Source organism: Amblyomma mixtum, chromosome 2 (assembly GCF_055824585.1).
Source record: "Amblyomma mixtum isolate Tamu chromosome 2, ASM5582458v1, whole genome shotgun sequence".
NCBI classification, from domain to species: domain Eukaryota; kingdom Metazoa; phylum Arthropoda; class Arachnida; order Ixodida; family Ixodidae; genus Amblyomma; species Amblyomma mixtum.
The window spans coordinates 297,546,519-297,570,826 of record NC_143013.1 but is presented as its reverse complement, the minus strand read 5'-3'; the positions used below and the strand labels follow the sequence as shown (position 1 = coordinate 297,570,826).

Sequence of the window (24,308 nt, the reverse complement as noted above, 5' to 3'; positions counted from 1 at the left end):
GACTGGGTGCAGGAAAAGAAGCATTTAAAGAGTAGTCTGCTAAACCCGAAGCCCGAGTGATTTTGGTAAACCCGATGCCTGAGTGAGTTTCCGTCCGTTCGTTATCCGTTTATTTGCTTTTTTAGTTTGTATTTTGTTTTGTCCAGCCTCTCTCTGCTCCTTGAAATACCTGAAACCCAGCAAAGCCATCGTACGTTTCAATGGCTTTGGCGATTACGGTTATGTATTTGCCGCGTGAACGAGACGAGTTTACAATGAAAAGGAACGCTTACGTCCATGCTGGAGGCCACGAAATAGAGCAGGCATTCGAGCTACTTCCAAAAAGGTCCTTTTTGAGGAACAAGAGCCATCTGTGAACTTTCATTCCGCCTGCTGCCGAGTTCCTAATAAGGTAGGTTCTGCGAGACTGGAGCACCATGTAGCATGAGCCATGTAAAGCAGGTTTTTGTCGCGCCTGCTTCACAAAATTTAGTGCTCCTGAATAATATTTAAACTGGGAGTTTAGCCCAATTCATAAAATACTGTGCTCGTAAAAAATAAGCTTCTTTCCAGTATGCACCTTCCAACATGTGCGCACTTTATAGCGTGCCCACTTTTGAAAGTGAGCCAACAAGATTAAGCTCGGCTCTCTGAAAAGCAAGGACATCAATATAGAGACCGAACTGCTATAAACCACCTTTATTTGCTAGTACAAAATACTCTTCCAAGCAGTTTTCTCTCACCACTAGCCCACTCCAGTGTTAGGTACAAACAACAAACTTTGAGGACCATGCACACTGAACAGTGAAGTTGTGACCGCTGCATGTGAGTATTAGGCTCCACATAAACCGTGCGCAAAAAACTGGCAACCACAACACACGCAAAAGTAAAACACAGGGATAACACAGGGCAAGACACAATGATCAATAAAAATACTAGCCTACAGCCAGTCATTGTTCAGCAGCTTTTACAAGAAAAAAGCTTAGCGCAAAAGGATCAAACTAGAGATCCAAAATAATGAGCATGACAGTTGGTGTAAGTAAATATAAGATCTTAGGTTTCGAGCAAAACAGCACACACTGCAATTCATTTGGCCACAACGTTACTATACTAACTGGATTTCTAGCACAAGTAATGAACAGAGCATTCCAAACGTGAAAAGGGAAGTGCTGGCTGCAGCAAAAAAGCGACAGCAATTCAGCACCCATATTTCATTCATTGAGGAACATACCGGGTACTCTAACAAGACTAGACTACTTTAAGAAAAAAAGATAAGGGCAGCCAGAGCTACAGAAACTGGCACATGGGAAAACTTAAAAAGGCACACAAAACACACATGATGACAAAATTGCAATCATGAACAAAGAAGCTTGGTATGGTTTGGCACTTCTAAAATACACTGAATGTGAGTGTATTTCTTGATGTGCTTTCAGATGATTGCTTGTGTCAAGAAAGCAACAAAAAACAAGATCACAAACATGGCACAAATGTAGGAGAAAGATAACATTGCCACACAGTTTCTGAATATAACAAAGGTGCCACGTAAGTCCATGAGCCATAATATTATTTCTACATGTGCTCACGCACAGCCCTTCTCACATGCAAAAGTAGCACTACGATCTGAGATAGCAGGGCAAACTAAGTGCAAGCCTTGCACTAGCAGCAGTGCTCTCTCATCAGAGGCACTACCACTAGAATAAACAAACAAAGGACCACACTAAATCTGTGGATAAGTGGGGGCACACATAAACTTAGGTGCTTCACTAAAACCACTTGCCAAGTGCAGCCCCAAGATATCTCCTATAACATCCAAGGTAGCACTCCAACCTTCTCTAATTACATGTTTCCCCCATGGGCCAATCATATCTTTGTTGCATATAGAAGTTGATGTTTTAACTTGTTCAATGGTATTGTGGTGCTGAGCTTTGTACAGAGCAAAGAACAGAAAGAGTAACAAGAATGAAGAGACTGTAAACAGTAAATCAATGTCACAAGCATGCCCCTTCTTTGCTATTTGTACATCTTTAAAAACTAAGAAATTATCAATGTAAGCACTTACACCTAGACGTAACACATGATCGGATGCTGTGAAGTTTGACAGCTCTATACCCTCAGTGCCACAGAGTACATAAAAGTTAAAATAATTGTGAACATCGTTCAAGGCAAGCGTAAATTGTTAAATGCAAGCCAATATGACTGGCTTTTCTCAAAAGAAGACTCAAGATACTTATGAAATCTAGGCATGAAAAATTATTTTAAAAAAGCGTAGAAAAGGTACCACTTGTACAAAATCAAGAGCTCTAGGAGGGAAATCAAGATTTTAGGCAGCAAAGGCCAGGACTAAAAAATCTTACTCTCCTCAACAAATAGTGTGCATTAATAATTGGCAAAGTGAAAAACTGTGAAGCGAAACTGCACCTCAAGCAAGGAGATTTGACTAGACACGCAGATGGCAGTAGGAGCAACTCATTTGAGCCGGAAGTTTTACACAAACGCATGAATACAATGTTGATAAGACATGGCACAAAATAAGGCAAGCAAAGAATTGCCAAAACATTGAAAAAAATTCTACCAGAACACTGACACTCAGTGCAACTGCTTCATAAATTGCATTACCAAAGTGAGCCTTGCAAAAAAATGATGTGCTGTGCATTCAACCAGTGAGCACAGAAATGTCACAGGGTCACGACACACCGAGTAACTGATTATTCAACACAATGGTGCCTGTAGAGAGAACATGCTTACCACAGTGATTCATTAAATAAAGCAAGGTGAAAAATAGTCCAGTGCAGATCAGAAAACGATGACCCTGTCCAGATTAGCACGTACAGCGCAGGATAAAAGCTAAAACACAGCTCACCATGTAAAATAAGGTGCACCATAGGTGCACAATAGCGTAACTTAATAAACCTAAGATTAGGAGCCCCAAATTCATAATAGCGCCACATCACACTATTACACCGACAATCACTCTTGAGGTCCTCTGAAGGCACGTGTAGAAAAGTAGGCCTCTAACACATCTTTGTCACACACAACTCACCTTTTTTTTTACTATTAAAGCATACGGCACATTCAGAAAAAAATTATTAATCTTTATAAAACCTCAAAAAAAAAAAAAAAAGCACTACTAAACATTTCAAGACAGCCAGATAATGCCGTATCAGTGCTTTTATGAAACTTAATCCAAATTCACACGCTTTCTGTTTGTAAATTATCTATGAAAAATGTTTAGGATGCAGTGATGCAGTTATTCTTAGCAAGCTGCTGCACTACTAATAAAATAACATGCTTCATGACTGCAGACCACACTTGCAAACACCTGAAAAGATTCAGCTGACAATCAAGTCGAAAACTGCAAAAAACGCTCAGCAACACAAACAAGGCTGGTGAAACCTTTGCATCCAACACTGTTGAACTGATGTGGCCCCATCACAGCAAGTGTTAAAAGATGACGTCCTCAAGGGTCCACAAAAGAGACCATAATGTAGCGCGTTCCCTTTGTAACTGGCAGGCCCTCATGGTAATGAGTCAGGCGACCAGGGTGCATCAGGGTCCAGCCACGCTTCAAGTCTATAACGCTGCAGTTGTACCTCAGGAAGTGACAGCCACCTCCCTGAAAACAGATCCAAGCAACTGTGAGACTGAACTCCTTTAACGCTGGCGACCTTAATACACCTATACCGTTAAGAGGTAGTGATAGCACGAACAGAGCAGAGAACAAAAAGAGAAGAAAATTAAAATTAAACATGGGTAAGAGCAATATTGACGCCAGCGCTCGTGCAGAAGGAAGCGCCTCTCAAGAAGAAGAGGAAGTGTGGGTGTGAAAGTGAAAGTGATCTGGAAGCGCACGTCTCTTGACCCGCTGTGGACCCTCAGCCGCCGATTACCAACGTGACAATATCTCAACATGAACAACAGGCAAAGAAACAGAAGGCAGAAGCCACAGTAAAAAATACACCCCCTCAGCGTTTCACTGAAAAGTGACAGTAGCAGTGTCATGCTACTTATCAGAACTTACTGCTGTATATCTGGGTACAGCTGTTTTGGGAGATCCTACTTTCCCTGGATTGCTGCACCCACAGCAAGTTTTTTAAACTTCAGGTAAACTCTCCTTCCCCAGAACACCACCTTCTATTAAAAGTTACTGCACAGAAGCTTATGTGAAAAATTTTAGAGATGCCTCTGTTACTCTTTTTACCACTTGTCGTACAAGAAATGGCTTCATTTTAAAATGAGGTTGCAGGCCATAGAACAAGGTCACACTCATTAACACTTCTCAATCATGCTTTCGAAAAAATAAATAGAACAGCTAACACCTTTCTTTGTCTCACAGTTATAATATGTGCAAAGGCCTGTCAGGCACAACAGAAAAACAAGCTGAGATGACAATCTCAGTAAAAAAGGATTGTTAGAGATGCAAAAAATGAAAATGCACGTTGGTGTGTGCTTCCTTTGTGACATTTATATGGTATGGCTTGATTGCGAGATACAACATAACATGAAAATGACTCAAACAACTTGAACTTCAAGAAGCTCCGCAGAAAAACCAAACTTTTATCCTATTTACTGTTCTGATAGAAGAAAGGTAATACAAAACACTAGGAAGACGGTAACGTAATCATATATTATCTAATAACCTCAACCTCCTCAGGTACACAAGAAAATGAGCGATGGGTAAAGCAATAGAATAGTTTACATCTACTATGGCTGCCAAAACAACATAAAACAACAGATAAGGCAAATGGTATCATTCGGAAAAGGACATCGGTTGGGGCACATGCGTCCCTATGTATGTCAAGGGAGCCAAATTGCTTCAGCTGCAGCAGCAAATTTTTCTCTAGAAAACAGTCCCTTGCGGCCGCAGAGCTCAAATGCACTCCAAAATCTGGAAAATAACTGAACTTGTGGTTTTCAACCTTCGACTCCTCACAATTTGGTTTTTTAGTTTGCAGCTTATTACAGGAAATCTGGGCGCTGTTCATTCCCCTGAGGACGAGATGAAGATGACAAATTTACTCCTAAAAACGGTCGAATTTTTCTGTTCATTGTTGCAAAAATGATTCCAATTTCTTGTTTGTAAAGAATACTTTCTTTTATGTGTACGTCAGAAACGAGTGTATCGGAGTTAATCACCGCAAAAAAAAAAAATCGCAAGTGGTTTGACAACACTGCCGTTATCTTGGTCTGGCACGCACTGCACCAACCCATACTACGCTCCAGCGTCAACTGTAAATTTCCTTGCTCTGTGAAACTTTTTCTGTGTGATTTCCTTTGCAGATTTCATCACACACACGTCAGTTGAGCTCGGCACTGTCGATCCAGTTCACCTGAAGCATTTACTCGGGGGATTTGAAGGCCCCTGTTTGTCTGCGTGCTCAACGTCAATCTCTCCCAAAATATTACCGCAACTCCCACCACGAAGTCCAAATCTTCACTGTCAAGCTGTAACGCGGTCTTACGATCACTCTCATTGGTGAACAAGATTGATGTTTGTCTTCCTCCAACAAAAACTCGCTGTTTTCCTGCCATCCTTCTGTGAGGCAGAAGGCAGTGGTTAAAAGAAGAAACGAGGACAGCTAACAGATTCAGTAATTATACATCCTAGTGAACCTATCTTGGTCATTGTTTGACTGATAACGCTCAGCAAACTAAAGAAATTACATCTACTTCATCGGACAAAAAGCGCTCTGCTCAGGCTGCAAAAACCGCCTCCTGTGGCAGGGTGTGTCAGTGCCTGCTTGACGGACCAAAACTAAGTTACATAAATGTCAAAATAAGAGAGCCAAATGTGCAAGAAAATGTGCAAAATAAGAGAGCCAAATGTGCAAGCTATATGTTTATGTATGGGGTAGTTCTTTAGTTACACCACTTTTCATTCTGGGAACATATGTGTCCCATGTACACATACATGTCCCACGAACACAAGATTTATCCAAACCTGATGATCTTCAAATATAAATCTATAAATAATAAAGCACAGTTCAGAACAAAAACTCACCTCATAATCAATGCGAGGCCTGTTAAGAGCTATATTAATTGTGTAAGTTGAAGAATCATGGTGTGGACGCAGGAAGTACTGCTCTTCAGGATGGTAACGCACAACGAAGTTCATAATAGCCTTCGGAGGCTGAAATAAATAAATAAATAACAGGAACATGTACAGAAAACTGCAAGCACACTTATCTCGGCTAGGTGCCTAAGTTAAGAAGACCAGTAACACTTATGCCTCACCCAAATGTTACTAGAAAGTCAGTATAATGTAAAATTTATGAAACTGAAAATTCCCCCTGAAAGAGCGATCTGGAAAACTGTTCGAATGCATTTATGCCTTGTACTTGAAATTCAAACTTGTAAACATGGTAACAGATCAAAACAAAGATATGCTGCCAGTGAAAAAAAGACAAAATTGATAGAAGTAATACTTGAAAGCCATAATGGTTTCATTTTTGGTTGCGAACAAGGAAGATGTATGAGTTCTGAAAGGGCAATGCAATCACTTTTTTGCTTGGTTAGTGAGTGCATTTCTCCATTTCCATTATGATATTTCACCACGAGAAATTTTGGCAAACTCTTGAATATGATAATGAATAGCATTAAGAACCACTCACATCATGAAAGTAGCCCAGGAACACTTTTTCTTGCACCGGCCGGATGTACTCTCTGAGGAAAAAGAGCCAGTGCTGCTCTAGGCCAACTTGATTCATGTGAATGTCTCGAGTCGGGACATTTTCATATCCACCAGCAAGTCGCTCATCCTAGAAAAACGCACCAGGAGTAATGGCATGGAGAGAAAGTCATGAACTTGAAGAGCTATGCACGAACAAAAGACATGTGAAGGTTTTTAATTAGTATAAATGCCCAATAAACTCAAAAGAAATGTGGACTATAGTGTTCCAAAACTAGCTAAAACAATACAAATATTCTAGATTCGCAATTAGTTCCAGGAATAACAGAAAACACAGACTGAACCTTTATGGCACCATTTGAAGCACAACAATACATAGGTCTTTTTTTTTTTCTTAACTTTGAATGAATTCCACCAAACATATTAAAGATGTTGGGCTGCCTATTTAGATGCACCTATAACTTAATATGGCTTTTATATTCTCACTATCTGCATATATGCATTCAGCTTACTAAGTGATTTCTTTCTAATCATGTCAACCTTGATATACATTTAAATCAAACTTAACATTTGTATGAGAAAGTAGCATCATGGCTAAGGCTAGCAGAGGGTTTGGATGGATAACAGGCTTATGTCAGGCAACATGCAATGATAGCTACGATACCATACAACAGTGCTCTTGCTGTATGTGTTTGCTGGAAAACTTCATTAATTTCTTTAAGATCAACCCCAGGGTGATGAATTTGGCTTATATGCATTTAAACAGATGTTTTATATGGAGAAAAAAACATAAGTAGACAGGTGAGCATATTGCAATTTTAGTGCTCTCTGAGCCCATATTAGTGTTTCTGGAGTGCACATCAACCCAAAAACCATTCTGCCCTACCATCCTGATCATGATAAGAACACTATAAGCCAGAGAACTGTCCCTAATGATCGTCCCCAAACTTAATAACTATGTGCACATATTGTGCAATTTGCTGGAAAATTCTAAAATAATCGAAAACATCATGCCCAAGCTTTCAAAAACAATTACCAAAATGTCAAAACATTGCAGGGACCGCCCATAACACTTGGCTCAATGTCATTCAGCTCATGGCATTTGCAAAGCTAGCCTGAAGCTCTCTTTCATTACATTAAGCACAATGCGTTGATGCAAGAAAAAACATCTGGGAACTAAAAGCCAACAGCAACAAGCAGCTCCTCATGGGCGTTGAAATGTGATGTCATACTTCATTTGTGCCACTTGACCACTTTCCAAAATTCTCCATTATCTGGATCAGATGTTCACAAAAAGTCTCTGTGACGACAGGAAACCAGTAGACATCAGGACAGGGCTGAAATTGAAAATTTAATAAGTAAACATCACAATTTGAAAAAAAGACCGCTATCAGCAAGCAGTGCTAGATTGAGGGAGCTTAACAAACCCACCATGTCAACTTGGTATGCAGGGTCAAGAACCTTGGTGTAATTTTCATGAATGTAACGTCGCTCCCAGTCCTGAAAATATACAAAGTCCACTCAGAGCACACATCATAGACACTACTTTAATTGAAAAGCATTTGCAAGTACATAAAATACATAAAAGTTGCTTTAATGGCATAAAATGTTGATCTTTTGATGATAAAATGTTCATCTTTTGACAGAGGTTTACTTCACGCTTCAAAATAAGGCGCTCTAAATTAGACAAAAATGTATGGTATAGCAAATCATAGACTATAATGCAAGCACGATAAGACACAGAAACTAATGTTAAGTCAGTTCACAGCAATTGCAATAACTGTGAAAGTCATTTACCTTTACATCATATATTGACATTTTTTCTATCTGCTATGCACACAACAGAGTTGAGGTGACTAAGTTATGTTCTTTGGCCAGATATAAAATATTAAAGAAGTGCGTGTATAATGGTGAAATAACAGCAACCAGCTGCAATGCACAAATCCACAATGTTCCAGCGCAACTAGTTTGGTTTGGTTTGGTTTATGGGGTTTAACGTCCCAAAGCGACTCAGGCTATGAGAGACGCCGTAGTGGAGGGCTCCGGAAATTTCGACCACCTGGGGTTCTTTAATGTGCACTGACATCGCACAGTACACGGGCCTCTAGAATTTCTCCTCCAAAGAAATTCAACCGCCGCGGCCGGGATCGAACCCACGTCTTTCGGGTCAGCAGCCGAGCACCATAACCACTGAGCCACCGCGGCGGCACCCAGCGCAACTAGTGCATATGCAGCTTTCAGTATAAGCATGAATCAGATTAACTTCATTTTTGGCTGCTGCTTGCCTCCCAACCACAAAAGGGTCACACTAAAGGCAGACTGGCCCTACCTTCTGATTGCTGTAGATCTCGTAGAAGTCTGGGTTCTTCTGCCTGATGTCAAATGTATCGGCATTCACCAGATGGCCATACTTGTCCATGTTTGTCACATACATAAATATCCCCTAGAACAACAAAAACAATATATTAGAAACTTTCACCGCACAGAATGAGTCATGAAACCTGCCTAGGCATAAATATGCATGAACACGTAGTTGCATCAAACGCAACACCCCCAGTCCCGCTTGCATGTGGCTTCCCCTGCAAAGCTCCAATCCATGCAGTGAAGCCCCCTTGAACCTTCGAACATCATAAGCAAGGCAAACGCAGAAAAGTTGAGCGTACAATGGATACACCAATTGCCTGCAGGGTTTCTCGCTACGAAGAAATCGAGGAAAAAAAAAAAACGCCGATTCACTGTTCAGTAGAATACAGGAGGTCAGCGTTGCTTAGAAAATCTCACGCCGTAAAATGGGGGAGTATTCCTAGTAAATTTCCACTACGAACAATTTTGACCAGTGAAGGTGCATGGAGCACTCAATCGCGAGGATAAACCGCGGCAAGAGAAACGTCGCAAAAGACACCTCCAATACGGCAAGTTTTTCCGCACTGAGGACAAAACGGTCGGCAGCTCGCCGCGGACTATGGCTGCGAAGAACTCAAGAGGCAATAGCAAGCTTTTTTATTCATAATTAATATATCCGCGAAGTTCCCAACCAAAAAAAGGCCTTCTCATGCGCCCGGTTTGCGGATACAAAGAGACGGAGTAACCACCTATGAACTTCGGTATTAACTACTCAAGGCAACTTGAAACTATTGATAAATTTTTACCAGTCACTTTTACTCCCACAGGCCACCCGGTAATCTGAGTGGAACCAAATTTTGAAGCATAAGCCTTGGTATGACAAAGCTGGTATGATTAAATGGCTCCGCGGCAAACACGGAGAAGTGTGTACACCTACCGCGGCACGTCTGGGCAAGGCGCAAGACGCCAAAAAATGTGCAAAGTTTATCGAAAGCACGTATAGTTTCGTTATTCTGACATCGCGAACAAGGACAGTCACTAAATGTGTGCTAAGAGAGCGTGGCAGTGTGGGAGCTTAATCGCGAACGATTAGCGGACTCAAGACCGTGACAGAAACGCGACGTCTTTGGTGCGTCTAGAAATAAAAAGCGCCGATAATGTGGCCTCTGGTTTGGGATGCCCAAATAAGTACTTCAACGCTCGGCGCATATCCAGCAATCAAGTATTATACAGCTAATAATACTGTACATCGTTCATTCAACTGAAGGAGAACCTTAAAACATTGCGCTAGTATCTTCAATACAAGGCGCTAGAGATTTCGAAATCTACAATCACTGATCAATCGTTCAACAAGGCATGGAATAAATACTGTTCTACCTCGAGCCACCGCAAGCAGCCGCAAACAACAAAGTGGGAATTAAAACGGCAAAAGAAAAGCAGAACGGCCGGCATACAAAGCACAGAAACGGCGCTGGAAACTAATTGACTTCACTAGTCTAGCCCACTAGTCCGCGAACGGATTGGCAATAAAACACCGCAAAAAAAAAGTGTTGGAACAAAAAGTGGGACAGAGAGAGCCAGACAGAGAGTGAGACCAAGTACAATTCACGAAGAGCGGTTTTGCTTGCAAAAAACGCGACATGTTCTCGCTAATTTCCTTTCGGCGCCCCCCCAGAAGTTTCTCAGCGACTCGCGACGTTATCAATCGCCCGGCGAGTTTTCTCAACATGGCAAATAGAAATGTCTGCTTAATAGCAAACTTTGCAGCCGCGCTTCAGGAATTTCGCAACCGCGGCAGAGCGTCAAGCAAGAAACTATGCTAAAACCGCGCACATCCAAAGGGGGCCATAAAGGCACGGCCGCCGACGCCCGATGGCAGCGACCCGAGCGGCGCGATTCTTGAGTTCCCCATGGCAACATCAAACGCCGCAAAGTGCGCAATGTTCGCGTCGGGGAGCTGATGACCCGAATACTTCAAATTTCTGGCGTCCCTTGTTTCCTTTCATCTTTCTCTATTTTTTGCAACTTTTCCTTTTTCCACGCAAAAAAAAAAAAAATATATATTATTCGCCGGTAGCAGTATCCCGAAATTGCGCAATCATTTCTCGCCGCCACCGGGCACCGACTTTCAAAGTGAAAATCTTCCCCTTATATCAAAGTGCCTATAAGAGCAGCGCAGTATTTGTTAACGCTCACTTAATTGACCGCTTATTTCATCAGCGCACCGAAACTGCGCTTACGCGCACCAAAGCGAAGCAATAATGGTGCCTTACGCTTCTACGTCAAGAGAGGGGCGACATTTTTTTTCGTAACACTCTCGAACGGCAGTTGGCCAATCCATGTAGTCACTGCTTTGACTTTAATCTTTCGATGCAGAGCAAATGGTTTAAAGCTACGGTAGCAACACAAGTATTCGCAGTCTCCAGAAAAGACCTAGAAGGCTAGACAGAGCGCCGAGTTTGCAAAATAAAGCGACGTCCACATTTGACAGGTTTAGCCCTTACAAAATTTTTTGGACAGTCTATAGACTGTCCACAGACTTCTGTCTATAAAGTCTATAGACTATAAGCAAACTCTATAAAACAGTCCACAGGCAATGCAAATGCTATAGACAGTCTATAGACAATCTATAGATTTATGGCCATACACTTTTAGTAGACTTATCAATACAAATGCTACAGGCAGTCTACAAACAATCTATAGATTTATGGCCAAACACTTTTAGAAGACTTTTGCCTATAGACAGTCAATAGACTATGAATAGACAATAAGAAATATCTATAGGGAGGCAATAGAGTCAATATAAGAAGTCTACAGGCTGTCCATAGACCATTTTTATAAGGGCTAGCATACCGGAGACATACTAGCAGAGACGTATAACGGGTTTACGTACAGGAGATGCGGATGCGCAGCTCCCTTTTGTAGAACTTTTTTTTTTCTATTCTCGCAAACCATTTCAGAAAGAAAGAACATCCCAGAGCCAACCAATCACGCAAGATAAACGGGAGGCAGGAACGCTCCAAAAGACATGCGTTTGCAAGCGCACACAGAAAAGGAAAACAAAAAGTAAAGAAAAGAAGGCGGCGGGGGCGATTCTGCGACCGGGGTCCCGTACCTTCTCGCGCATGTTCTTGCAGAAGGCCATGTCGGGGTCCAGGAGACCGTTGATGAAGGATGGGAATTTCTCGCGCGACTTGACCAGCGACCCATTGATCAGGTACGCCCCGCTCACGAAGGGCACGTTCCATATGCCCCTGTTCAGAGAAAGGGTGGGGAAAGAGAGGGACAAAACAGAGAAAGAGAGAGAAAGAAAAAAAGGAAATTACGTTAAACGAAGTGACAAGCCGAAGCAAGAAGAAAAGTGGCGGCGGAACCTGCTGAATATGTTTCTCCCTGACCGGGAAGGCGGAACACAGAAAAGAAAATTAAAAAAAAAACAAGTAGAAAGCGACGATGCAACTCAGTAAAACTTGGCACTTATTCACTTTTGTTTTTTTTCTTGCTAGAACAGATGCGCTCTCCGAAGCAGTGAGAGCGGCAAGCACCGAAGAGCGGTGCGCTAATTACGCCTCGTCGGGAGCAAGCCCGCGCAGTGCGCGAAGATGGCACGAGAAATAAAACTAACAGAATTCGCGGCGCGCTGTTGGACACGAAATCAGTTCACGCGCGATAAAGCAGCGCGTATTCATGCCGCGACACGTGTCAAGACTTAATACATAGCTATGGCTATCACAACAGACACGAGAATATTAAGGGAGGCCACGAAGGTGTTTGTTCATTGTGTTTTTTTTTTCGTGCCCCAACAACTTAGAGCGCAGGCCGGTGAACAAAGGACGCCAGCTTTCGCTGCCGTGAGAAGGGAGGGGGGAGGGGGGGGGGGGGGGGCAGGAAAGACTGCACCAATAAAACGATCCTAATGAAACAAATCAATAGCAGCATAACGTTTCACACCACAAAAAGGGAACCTTATTGACAAACAGCTAAACAAACCAACAAACGCAAAAGAAAACGCGTGCGCAAGCGAGTCAGAGATAGCACTTTCAGAAAAGTAGCGAATGTGATGGGTGGAAAGAACAGCCAGAAACAAGAGGCCGTCAAAGCTTAGGCAGGCAGAATCGAGCGATCTGCGCCGCGAGTCAGCAATACCTCAGGGCAGAACAAAACAAAAAGGTAAACGAATAAGTAAATGGAGTAGCAGCCGCCGCGGCCGAAGCGCGCACCGTTAGCGTCCGGGAGGAGTAACTAATGGCTCGTGCACGGCGCTTGCCCCCCTAGCGAGTGAAGCAGCGAGAGGGTCGCTTGCTTCGCGCAAACCTCACCGCCCCGCGTGTCATTCTTACTTGCCCGCTTATTTGCTTTTTCTCTGCCTCCTTCCGGCCAGCGGCGGCGGCGCCCCGGTAAAAAATGGCGCCTTCGACGTTTTCCAAATGTCTCGCTGCAAAACCCTTCCCGCTCGCTTCTCGAAGGAAAAACAACGCGAATAAAATCCCCACCCCTCCTCGACCCTCTCCTCAAGAAAGCGTTTTGGTAACGCTCAGTGCGAAATCGCGCCTCGCGCGCCAGCGGCCCCGTCGCATCGATGCAGCACGCACACGAGTTTCTCTCTCTCTCTCCCAGCACGCGCGGAATTTCGGCAGCCGGCGCCTAATATTTCTGAGCGGCCCTGCCGCAGTGCATGGCACCGATTGGAATTCGTGAAGCGAGTATATCCCTTATATTTGTAGCCGCTGACCGCAGTCAAAGGACGGCCTAAAACAGTGCTTTACTCGCGCTCTTCCGTTCTTTGTACTTCTGAAGCGAAAGTTTCACTACGGGACCTCAGGCTTTAATCGCGGACCGTGCAAATTTGACCTTCAGCATAGTTAGAGTTAGAGGTCAAACCATGAAAAAAGAGAAAAATAAATAGGCTTTCGACGCAGCCAACACTCGTGTTAAACCGCACCACTCTCTCGCGATTGTGCACTGGAGAGTGTCGTCTTCATCAACTTCCCAACTGCTCCGTCCCGAGTCACTGCCTGCTCCCCGTCGTCTCCTGCGTAGCACAACTCGCTGCATTCGCTCCGATTAGAATGTAGTAAGCATTCTCTGTAGTTTTCATAACTAGTCCCACAACTTCTCTTCTAACTGAATTAGCATTAGACGCTTTTAGCATACCGCAGACGTACTAACATAGACGTACACCTACCTGACGACCAGCTGCGCACGCGCAGTGGCGCGTAGAACCGAGTGTCAACGACTCCAACCACCGCGTCAATCACGCTGCTCTCATACATTTCAGGCCACACAGGGACAGGCCCAAGCTTCGGATCAAACCAAACCAATCATTAAGCGGCCGCCAAGCAGCGAGACTTCGGAAACAGTGGGCCAAGAAAACATTCACGGTACGACACGCTTCAACACCCACGCACAACACTCTAAAGCTAGCGTAGGCAAAACGCGAGGAGAAGGGGGACGTTGAAAAATCTCCACCCTAAAGCTAGAGACAAATACCTCTCCACAACTCCGGTGTCAAGGCAGCAGCCAGCGGAGTTGCGCTGGCGCGGAGAACGTCACATACACGGCACAACGACTGCACTTCATGAAAGAACCATGCAGCGTTGATGAAGCTCTACCCGGAATCACCCAACCATCGCACGAATTCACACAGCTCCTCCCGCATAGAAACGTCGCGTGGGTGGATAGTGCTTCGACGTCCAATGCACGGTTTTAGCGCTTCAGAGAATGAAGAATAAGTAGCCGACGCGCTCTCGACGCACTCTGTGACACTTTTGACGACGTGGACAGGGGGAAAAGGAAGGTAACACCACATCGCCACTAAAGTTAAATAAAAACGAGTGAGACGAGCATCTCTTAATCAAACGCCGCACTGCACAAGCCGCGCGGTCTTTCGCGCGAGGCACGCAACATATTGCACTGCGGACGGCCGTGTATATACTGTCCAACACCGCCGGAATCCGCAGCAGTCTGGCTGCTCCGTTTTTGCTTCTAATTTGTACGTAACCGTTCTTCTCCCTTCCTTGTTAACATTCTACCCCGTCTGCCTCCCTTTCTCCCTCAGACACCGCACGTCCAACCCGGTTAACGGCTTAACTGGCGCGATAAACTCGTTAAAACTCCTCACAATGGCGCCGTTCCGGGCAACGCGCTCGTTCCCGGCTATGGGGCAACACCCGTCCCCATAGAAACAAGGCGCGTAAAAGAAAAAAAGAAAAAAAAGAAGAAGCAAACAAAACAACAGGGACACCCTTTCTCTGACGTGTTCGTACTTCCTGGCCAATTCCCGCGCCCGTCCGTCGTATGCCGAAACGAAAGTAAGCAAATAAAAAAGAAGGGGGGGGGGGGGGGAGGAAGGGATCCGAGCGCTGGCCCGAAGGTGGGGAAAACGGGAGTGTGTAGAGGGAACGACGTGCGCATGACGTCGAGAGCGGTTGGGAACTTACTGCGAGGAAGAGCATACGAGACACAGCAGGGCGGCGCGCACAAAGCGAGCGACGAAGAATGGCATGTTCAGGCACGGGGAAAAAAAGGAAGCATGGACGGCGGCAACTGCAGGCACGAGGCGAGGTCAGAGTCCCAGAACGAGACTCCCGGGACGGCTCCGCGGACGTATTTCACGAAATAAAGAGGAATAAGGCGCCAGCTCGGACGAGCTCTCCTATAGCCTGCTCGCGTGTCGGAACAACTCTACGGCACCACCAGCAGCCCCCCTGCCTCCACAATTCTTCCCTTATGTCCTCCTTTTCCCGCACAGACCGCCAGAACGTCGCTAGCGAATCCTTCCCCTTCACTTCCCCAATTCTCGTTTAGGCAGGACGCAAAATAAGGTGGAAATTATAGACTAGCCCATGGCGTGTTCGTACGGCTATATCCCATTCGTGTTCCGCGCGAGAGAAATATAGGAGGGTACAGATAACACGCGCCAGATCCAGAAAGACTCGGAAGGAAAAGAAAGACGGGCCTGTTCAGCCTTTTCCCATTCTGGAAACTGGTTCCTTATCTTCCCTTTTTTTTGCCAGCGCGAGGAAACCTGTTATACGGGAAACGCTCCGACGGCGAGCAGGCAGTACGGAAAGGATTGCCCCGTGGTACGAGCAGAAAAATGCCCTCAGAGATAAATTGATTTAGCGCCCGATCAGAAGAAAAGGATGCATAAAGAGTAGGTAGCATGAGCATGAACGAACGCAGCGTTCTTTTCCTTGTTCGCTTTCTTTTTATTTCCTTCGCAGTCTCGCTAAAGAATATTTTTTATGTAAAAAAAAAAAGAAAAAGAAAGGAACCTGCAAAAGCTGAAAGCCTACAACGCCGTAGCGCAGAGTTTTTAACAGTTTCGCGAGATTCCCGCGTTCCTACGAGCGCTTTAGCAATAGCTCGAGAAAAGCCGAGAGACGCGTAAACAAAATCCCAAATCTAACAAGAAACGAGGCCTTAAAGAAAGTCGCATCCAAACGCAAATATGACCCACGCATAGGGTAGCGAGAGACAAGCAAAGGTAGGTGGGGAACCAAAGGGGAAGTAAGGTAAAGCAGCAGACATGCAGCCACCGAGAGAGAGCCGCGCAAAAAAGCACTCTCCTCCCCTTATCCGGAATGCGCTTTCCCTTCACCACTTTCGCAGGCAGGTCCGTTCCCTGCCCAGACTACAGGCAGCGGAGCTTTCTCCCTGCTGCTGCCATATCGTCCCCGTACCGAGCGGCGGCCGTTTTTAGCCTAAAGCGAGGCTAACAAGACGTTCGGCTGGGAGCGCCCATACATCGAAAGGCTTTTTGAGGCCTCGTGTAACGCCACGCAGCGCGCGCCCGCGCTTCTGCCACGCTCGGCGCGCTTAGCTTTCTTTGCTCCGGTGCCCGGACACGGGGGCGCTCCATTCGATTAGGCGAGCCACTTTCCGGACTCCGTGCATTCAGCCTGCTCTTCCTCTCTCAACCTGCCTCTCTCCCTACGTCCTTGCTGGTCTCTGAATACAGGAGCAGCGCAGCTGTGCGCGTCACTAGGCGAAATCTGGCCGCGTTTAAAAGGGACAGGCCACCTCTACGGGAGCGGAGATAGTAGATCGAAGCAGCCCGCCAGGCTCGGGAGTATCTGCACAACTCGGGCGAGGTTCACAAGATAGTTCTGTACAGAATATCTTCACAGAACTAGCCAGAAGAACGGTGGACTCGTCAAGAAAGAAGCGTACAGACTGCAGCCGAAACGGTATCGCCGCGTTTTTAATTACAACCCACTCTGTAAAAATGCTCACCTTTGTTGGAATTATAAGTAAGTGTACAATTAAAGGGAGCCTTTCTTCTAATATACTTCATTTCGACGGGACAAACGCGCCAGTTCGAATCATCCGGAAGTTCGAATTAAGCGAGTTCGAATTATAAATAACGAGGATCCACTCGATATCATTACCCCGTTTGCGTGCCGGCATGGTGGACTCCCACAGGAATAGAGAGCACCTAAAACCCTGCACACTGCGCCAAACTAACGCTTGAAAGATTTTTTAATTTAAAACTAAGATCAAAAAAGTTGCTTGGATTCAGCGACTTTCGCTGAGAACAATGCAGTTCACCATTATCTCCGCGTTACACAAGCAGGCTGATCTCCCTGATATGCAATTTTAATGGTCGGTTTGACAGGGGACTTTCTGGACGCCGTGGTGGAGCAGAACTTATAGTTTCCCCTTCCTCTGCTGGCGGTGATAAGCATATTATATAAAGGCCCAACTTTGCTACGTGTCACTGTAGCTGAAACGCGACAGCCGCGACGGCATACTACAACCCCACCCCAGAACAAAACGCTATCTCCATTCCTTCCGCTACCCCTTCCCAAATGAAACGGGACTGCAGCTTTCCCTGCGGAGGAGGAGGAGAGGGTTAGGAAGAAAGGAAAGGCGCGGTAACTGTCTCATTACGCCGCAGGAAAGCACCGAGATAAAGCACCGCAGAAAACAGGCGGAGGCTGCAAACTCCGCTAGTTCTAGCCCTCCTCGCCAGTCTTTAATGGGGCAGTTACTATGTACGCGCACGGTTAACAGACACGCCTTTGAGAGACGCAGGAACAGGGGTGGGGTTATCTCCCCAGACGCCACATAGATTTCCTCGCGAGACTGAAGCAGCAGTCTCGACAAAAGCGCGCCGTGTGCCGCCCCCGTCGAGTTCAACGAACGCGAACCGGCGCGCACGTATTAATTAAGTAGGATGCTGGCGCCCGCCCGCCTCATCACCGCGCCCGGGAGCGATATGCTACGGGCGCCGAGAGATGCTCGCGAGACGTTATTTTTCAGGCACTGTTGAGAACGCTATTAGTCACGGTTGAACTCTCGCCAACAGCGAACGAGCAACCACAGAAGTGAACCAGTTCGAAGAATGCAGGCTCAGGTCATTCGAGAGACGTTTGCCACCGCGCTTCGACAAGCGCTTGCGCGTGCCGAACGCTGCGCAGAGTAAGCTCCAGATAAGGTTGCACAGTAATTACTAGTTTTCAGTTTCTAGTTTCACTATCCGTTCCCCAACTGTTCGCGGCTCAGGATGAGTAACATGAACCTGCATTGCGTTCACCCTGGAGTGAAGGCAAAAACTGCTCCCGTATAAGCTTTGCTCGATGTGGAAAAGAGAAAGTTTGTATAGCAAGCGAATGTACAGTGGTGAGCAGCCTTGTCTAGAGCGCTTGAGCAGTGCGCACTTGGTAACAAAAACCGAAATTAGAGAGCAGCCCCTCATTACAGGGCAAAGTTTTCGTGCCTGCTTTGTTTACGAGGCTATCTGGCGCTACTTCCGTGCAAGCGTTGCAGCTGGACCCTAGAGGCTGCCACAAAATCTGGATTTGTTTGCAAGGAAGTGCACCGCCCGAGCGCTCTAGACAAGGCTGCTCACCACTGTATATGCAGTACTGAAGTGTTCAGATCCTTGACACGGAATTAAAAAAAAACGGCTTCCCCGCAAGCGTCTCTAGTACGTGGCAGAGCACCCTTCACAGGGGCAGAGACTGCAAAAGTTTGTTTCAATACTTCCTTACTCGAGAACTTCAGGCATCGCCGTCGTAGGAATATGTGGGTCCCTAAACTCCTGAATTCGGGATTCTTTGTTAGGCGTTATATCCCTGCCAAGTGGGCATTTTCAATGCCCACTGAGTCAACTGGCATCGAATCAACGGGGACCGGCCACTGCCGCACGGCGGTTTTCAATGACGATTGAACTCGATGGACATCGACTCAATGGAGGTTCACGAATGACCATTGGAATCTCACGGGCCATTGATAAAAGCCTCCCGTTTTCGATGGAGGCGAAACACAAGAGGCACCAATGTGCTGCGCGATGTCAGTGCACATTAAAGGTCCCCAGGTGGTCGAAATTATTCCGGAGCCCTCCACTACGGTACCTATTTCTTCATTTCTTCTTTCACTCCCTCCTTTGCTCCTTCCCTCAAGGCGCGGTTCAGGTGTCCACCGAGAAGTGAGACATTTACGAAATGTGACGAAAACTGGTAAGCGAATTTTCCGACTCATCAGGCAGTACATGCATTTAGCTCTCGTTCCCACCGAACTATCTGTAACTGAGGCAGAGCGAGAAATTTGTCAGACATGGGTTGAAGCAAAATGGACAGGGCAGAACTATCTCTGGGCACTCATCATAAAATCTGCTTCGAAACGTATGCCGAACCGCACTCCGACATCCATATGGAGGCCGAAGTTACATTATGAGAGGCGTTCCTGAAGCCACTTCGAAACCTACTCCCATAAGGCGAGTACCTCAATACGCTGAGAAGGAATTGATGTTTTAAACCACATTTATAGTGCTCTCCTGGTGAAGGCATGCAGTTAATAGCTGGACAACTAAACACTACAAAGCGAAGGCCTCTCTACCCACATGCGCGCACTGCTACCTCCGGCTATAGCATGAAGACGACGAGCCTTCACTTGGTTAGCATCAAAACCTTCGGAACTCCGGGCCTGCACGGATAGCGGGGTCAGATAGGCGGGGGGTTGCGCCAACTTTCGCAAACTGCTTGGTCGTTGGGGGCTTTCGACTACCTTCCATCATCGTCTGCTATTGTATGCCTGCTGCTTTGGCACAGTCACAACGCTTATCTCTTCTCTCTTAAAATTAGCAATGAAAACAGCCATCATGACAACGTTTTCCAATCTAGCACAGAATAAGAAAAAAAAAATCTTTCTAGCCCCTTTCTTTTCATCGGCACTGCCGCGCCAGCACAGACAGGCATGGATTAATAATAATAATTACGTGGATAAATGATAAAAAAATGCCTTTGAAATAAAATGATGGAGGAGACCGCTAGCCGAAAAATACTAGCGCCACACCGCCCATGGCGAAAGGGATGAAGTAGGTTATGCGGGCTGGCGTAGCTCTATCTGTGCCTCGAATTACCACTCCTGTTTTCAAAAATCAAAACATACCTCCTTCCCTAAGGGCACGTTCACAACAAGCTTCTGCTATGTAGGCCTTACTGGTAAGCCTAGCATCGGCCCCAGCTACGTAAGCCTAACTTATATAGGCCTAACTCCTGCTAGCACAACTATTTGCCCTAAATTTTATTTTTTGCGTCCTCGCAAATCCTTCGCACACTCGTCCGCTCTGCGAAGCAGAAACGTGCACGCACCGAGCAAAAAGGGCCGCGCTAATCTGTGCACACCGCCTAGAAACCGCGGGGAAACACTCGCGAACGCAGCAACAAGATAAGACACAAAACGCGGCAAATCATTGGCTGCAAAAGCAAGGATAGCTACTGCAGCGAGAATAAATATATAAACGGCCCGAAACAGGGAGTACGAAGATGACACAACCGATAATAACGTTGGTGACGTAAGGAAGTACAAAGACAAAAAGATAAAAAAAAGAAACATAAAATAGCCGCGAATGAACGACGACATGTATCCACACGTATCAAAGTTCACATACGTCGGACAGACCTTCTCACGTGCAGGAAGTTTCCGCTGAAGGCCCACGCAGAACCAAGAGGAGAAGAAAAAAAAGAACGGATGATGAGGACAGGGCGGAGGGCCGAAGGAAAATCGCCCAACAGTGACAAGCCTGGGCGTTTCGGAAGACCCGCTCCGTTGCGCCCGCTCATCCGAAACCCCCGGTGATAATGGTCTATCCCTCTCTTCCTCCGCCTCCTCTGCTCCTTGCTTTTCCCTAGATCCCGGGCGGCGGCGAATCACTTGACGTATACCGCCTCGCGAACGATCGCTAAGGCAGAGAGGAAAAAGAAAACGAAGAAGGGGGGAGGTTTCGGTTTCTTCCTCGGCGGCAGCAGCAGCAGCACGTCTTAGCGCTACGCTACCACCGTCGCTCGAGGGAACCCGGCCGTGCTCCTATGAGGACGACGGCTCGCTGGAGCACGGCGCGCCGATCGCAGCGTACGTAATCTGACGCGCACGCTCCACTGATACAAGGCCAGCGGCCGTTTCTTCTTCCACTTTTTTTTTTCTTCCACTACTTCTTACTCCCGCTTTTCTGTCACATAACACCAGCGCTTCTCTACTCGACTAGCGTGTATGTAGATCCGTGCGGTAGGGTCACTCTCCACGACGTGATCAATCTGTATACAAGAAGAGGAAGTACATACACAAGCGAATGTGGGATCGACTCGTGTCGCAGTCTCCGTTCCCGATATATGATGAGCCGTATGCTGCTGCGCAGACGCGGCCTTCATATTCCCGTACCAAGTTTTCTCAGCCAACACAACGAAAGTGGACGCTACAATTGCGGATACTGTCCCCGCTAAAGCGTGCTTGCTACCTAACCACGGCTTGATACAAGCCCGAGAAATTTGAACAAACACCTCTAGTTTTCACGACTGCCACTATATACCGCGTGGCGCTGAACGCTCAAAATCAACGCGGGAACTTCTAATGTTTGGCACATCCCACTGATTTTCTAATGGGCCACGGAAATAATTGGCTTAAGATAAGCAGCATTTTATAGGCACACTTTTCAAGCGATGAGGAAAAGTCGGCCGTGATATTGATCGCGTTCGCGCAGAATCTTTCGGCACTATATAGTTATTGCAAAATGACAAGTTTAACCCCGTTATAACGAAACGTCTTATAACGAAATAATGAATATAACGAAGAAATGACGATTCCTCTCAGAAGCTCAGTCTACACGGGGCTATAATGAAGCTACGGCTATAACAAAGTAATCGTCGGGCACCTTCAACTTCGTTATAACGAGGTTCAACAGTATTCTCTATTAAGTGACGCGGTGGATGACGCTAGTCGCTGACGTCCAGGAAAGGTGGACATGGCAAAGCTTGTGGTTCTTAAAATGGGGTATATATCGCAATTCGCAACGGAACTCAAACTCCTGGAGGTCTGATCCCGCATCCACTCCAAGATGTGAGTTCCTGCTGTAGCGTCCACTGCGGATGCAACAGCGCGACGAAATACAAAAGAAGGCGCACAGACGAGCGCTGCAACTAAATTTACCATCTTTCTATCCCACTTCTTGCTAGAGGGTGACGCGCGTAGTAAGATGCTCGCGTTGCGGAGAACACGTGCTCTCGGTTTTGTACACCTAACACAAAGGCGCGCGTGTAAGTGGCATGTGGTATATATTGCACCTCTTGTTGTTAGGGTCTGTCCCTGGAACAATATTAGTGCGACAGCACTATTCTGACGGGGCAAACACTGAGCAAGACCTTGCGATGTTTCCGGGCTTATACCATCAGTGCCGACGACGCCATCAGTGCCGACACTTCTAGTGCCCCCGCTTGGCCGGTACCCCCGCCCACACCACGTCGCCGCCGCGCTCCGCCGTCCCCGCTCCCGACGCACGAGAGCCATTGGCGTCGGAATGAGACGAGCCACCGCGCGGCGGCAATGAATGCGCGCTACTCGTGCCGTGTCTTTTCATGCGGTTGCCTTTGCGGCGATGTTCATGCAATTCTGCTTTCGCACGTTTACAGAATTTAGGCAAAAATTATCGTCCATTTCTTTACTCGCACAAGACGCAGTTAAATACTAAAGCGAGAATTCTACTCCCGGCTGGTGTCTTAATAGTTAGACCTGAATGGCGTCCGGTCCCTTGGCCGAAAAGTGATTCGTTGAGCTGATAACAATCCTGGTAAGTATGAAGGTGGAATAAATCCGATTAAACGCAATGTGGTTTATCGTTAATGGGGTTTAACGTCCCGAAAGCTAATCAGGGTATGGGGTACACTGCAGTCGACGGCTCCAGATAATTTGGACTATCCGGACTTCCTTAGCGCCCACTGACATCGCACAGTACAAGGGCCCCCAGCATTTCGCCTCCACCGAAATTCGACTGCCGCGGCCGGAATGGAACCCGTGTCTTTAGGGTCAGCAGCCGAACGCCATAACCACTGAGCCACCGCGGCGGCTGATTTAAAAGCAATGTGTTGCTTACACAACGTCATAACGTAACAGTGTAAACCCAGTTTGATTTTTAACGCTTCCAGCAAATACAAACTATTCCGTCATTCCACCACCAAGCATTCTTCAAAGATCTGAACCGTACGTCTCTTGTAATACTAAGTCAGCACACTGAAGCATTTAATTCCGGCAATCAATCAAAATATCCTTGCACGGCAGTTCATCGACCACACGAGAGGCATCTTTGTTCGAAAATAACGCAGCAGCCTGCAAACCAGGCCACGCCACTTTCCTATTCGTCCCACATACAGGCGAGCCAGCGAGGATGACGTGCGCGGCACTCAACAACAAAGATGTCGCCCCCCCCCCCCCCCCCCCCCCATTCTTGGACCCAGGAGAGAGAGACGTCCGAAGACGGAAAAGCGCCGCCGACAGCCCTTCCAGCAGAAAGCAGCGCCCAGGGAACAGAGATGAGCGGCGCGGGACCAAAAGTAACGGAGCGCCGCCAAGAGGAAAGATGACGGCAGAGGCGCAGAAACGAGTGCGGGGCGTGTTCGACAGCGCCATCTATCCAAGTTTCCGTCCTTCCAAAACACATCGCTCTCTCGATGCGAGAGGACCTCTCTCTCTCTCTCTCTCTCCGGGCTCTCTGTCCCTCTGTACTAAAGCGTACGCACTCTCCCCTCCTTTCATTACATTTCGAGAAAAGAACAAAAGAAAGGAATAAAACACGAGCGAATGGTTCTGGGACGGCCAGAAAAAGAGATGGCTAAGTAAGCGGGCGATCAGGATTAGGAAACTGTATGGAAAAAAGAGCACAACAGAGAAAAAGAGGATCAAGAAAGTAAAACACGAAAATAACGACGGAGAGGAAGAAGTGGGGCTGTCCTCGCTGCTTGCGGCGGCGGCGGCGGAAGCGGCGACGACGACGGGCGACGCGCCAAAGCGACAATTTTCCGGTCGCCGGCGTCGCGTCGCGCTAGCGCCGGCAGAGAGCACGCGCCCCGGAGCGGAACGAACGACG

At 46.6% G+C, this 24,308-nt stretch overlaps 1 protein-coding gene across 2 annotated transcripts in view; it reads right to left on the bottom strand.

The window, feature by feature from the left end:
• Window positions 1–663: 663 nt before the first annotated feature.
• The window catches only part of Plod (procollagen lysyl hydroxylase), a 125,382-nt gene continuing 101,737 nt past the window's right edge, over window positions 664–24,308 (bottom strand). For both annotated transcript variants that reach the window (XM_089574569.1, XM_089574570.1), the window contains 7 exons: window positions 12,063–12,201; window positions 8,934–9,047; window positions 8,036–8,104; window positions 7,837–7,941; window positions 6,588–6,734; window positions 5,978–6,106; window positions 664–3,592 (listed from right to left, as the gene is read on the bottom strand). In XM_089574569.1, coding sequence (XP_089430695.1) covers window positions 3,437–3,592; window positions 5,978–6,106; window positions 6,588–6,734; window positions 7,837–7,941; window positions 8,036–8,104; window positions 8,934–9,047; window positions 12,063–12,201 — 859 coding nt within the window. In that variant the 3' untranslated portion in view covers window positions 664–3,436. The remainder of the gene's footprint in view (window positions 3,593–5,977; window positions 6,107–6,587; window positions 6,735–7,836; window positions 7,942–8,035; window positions 8,105–8,933; window positions 9,048–12,062; window positions 12,202–24,308) is intronic.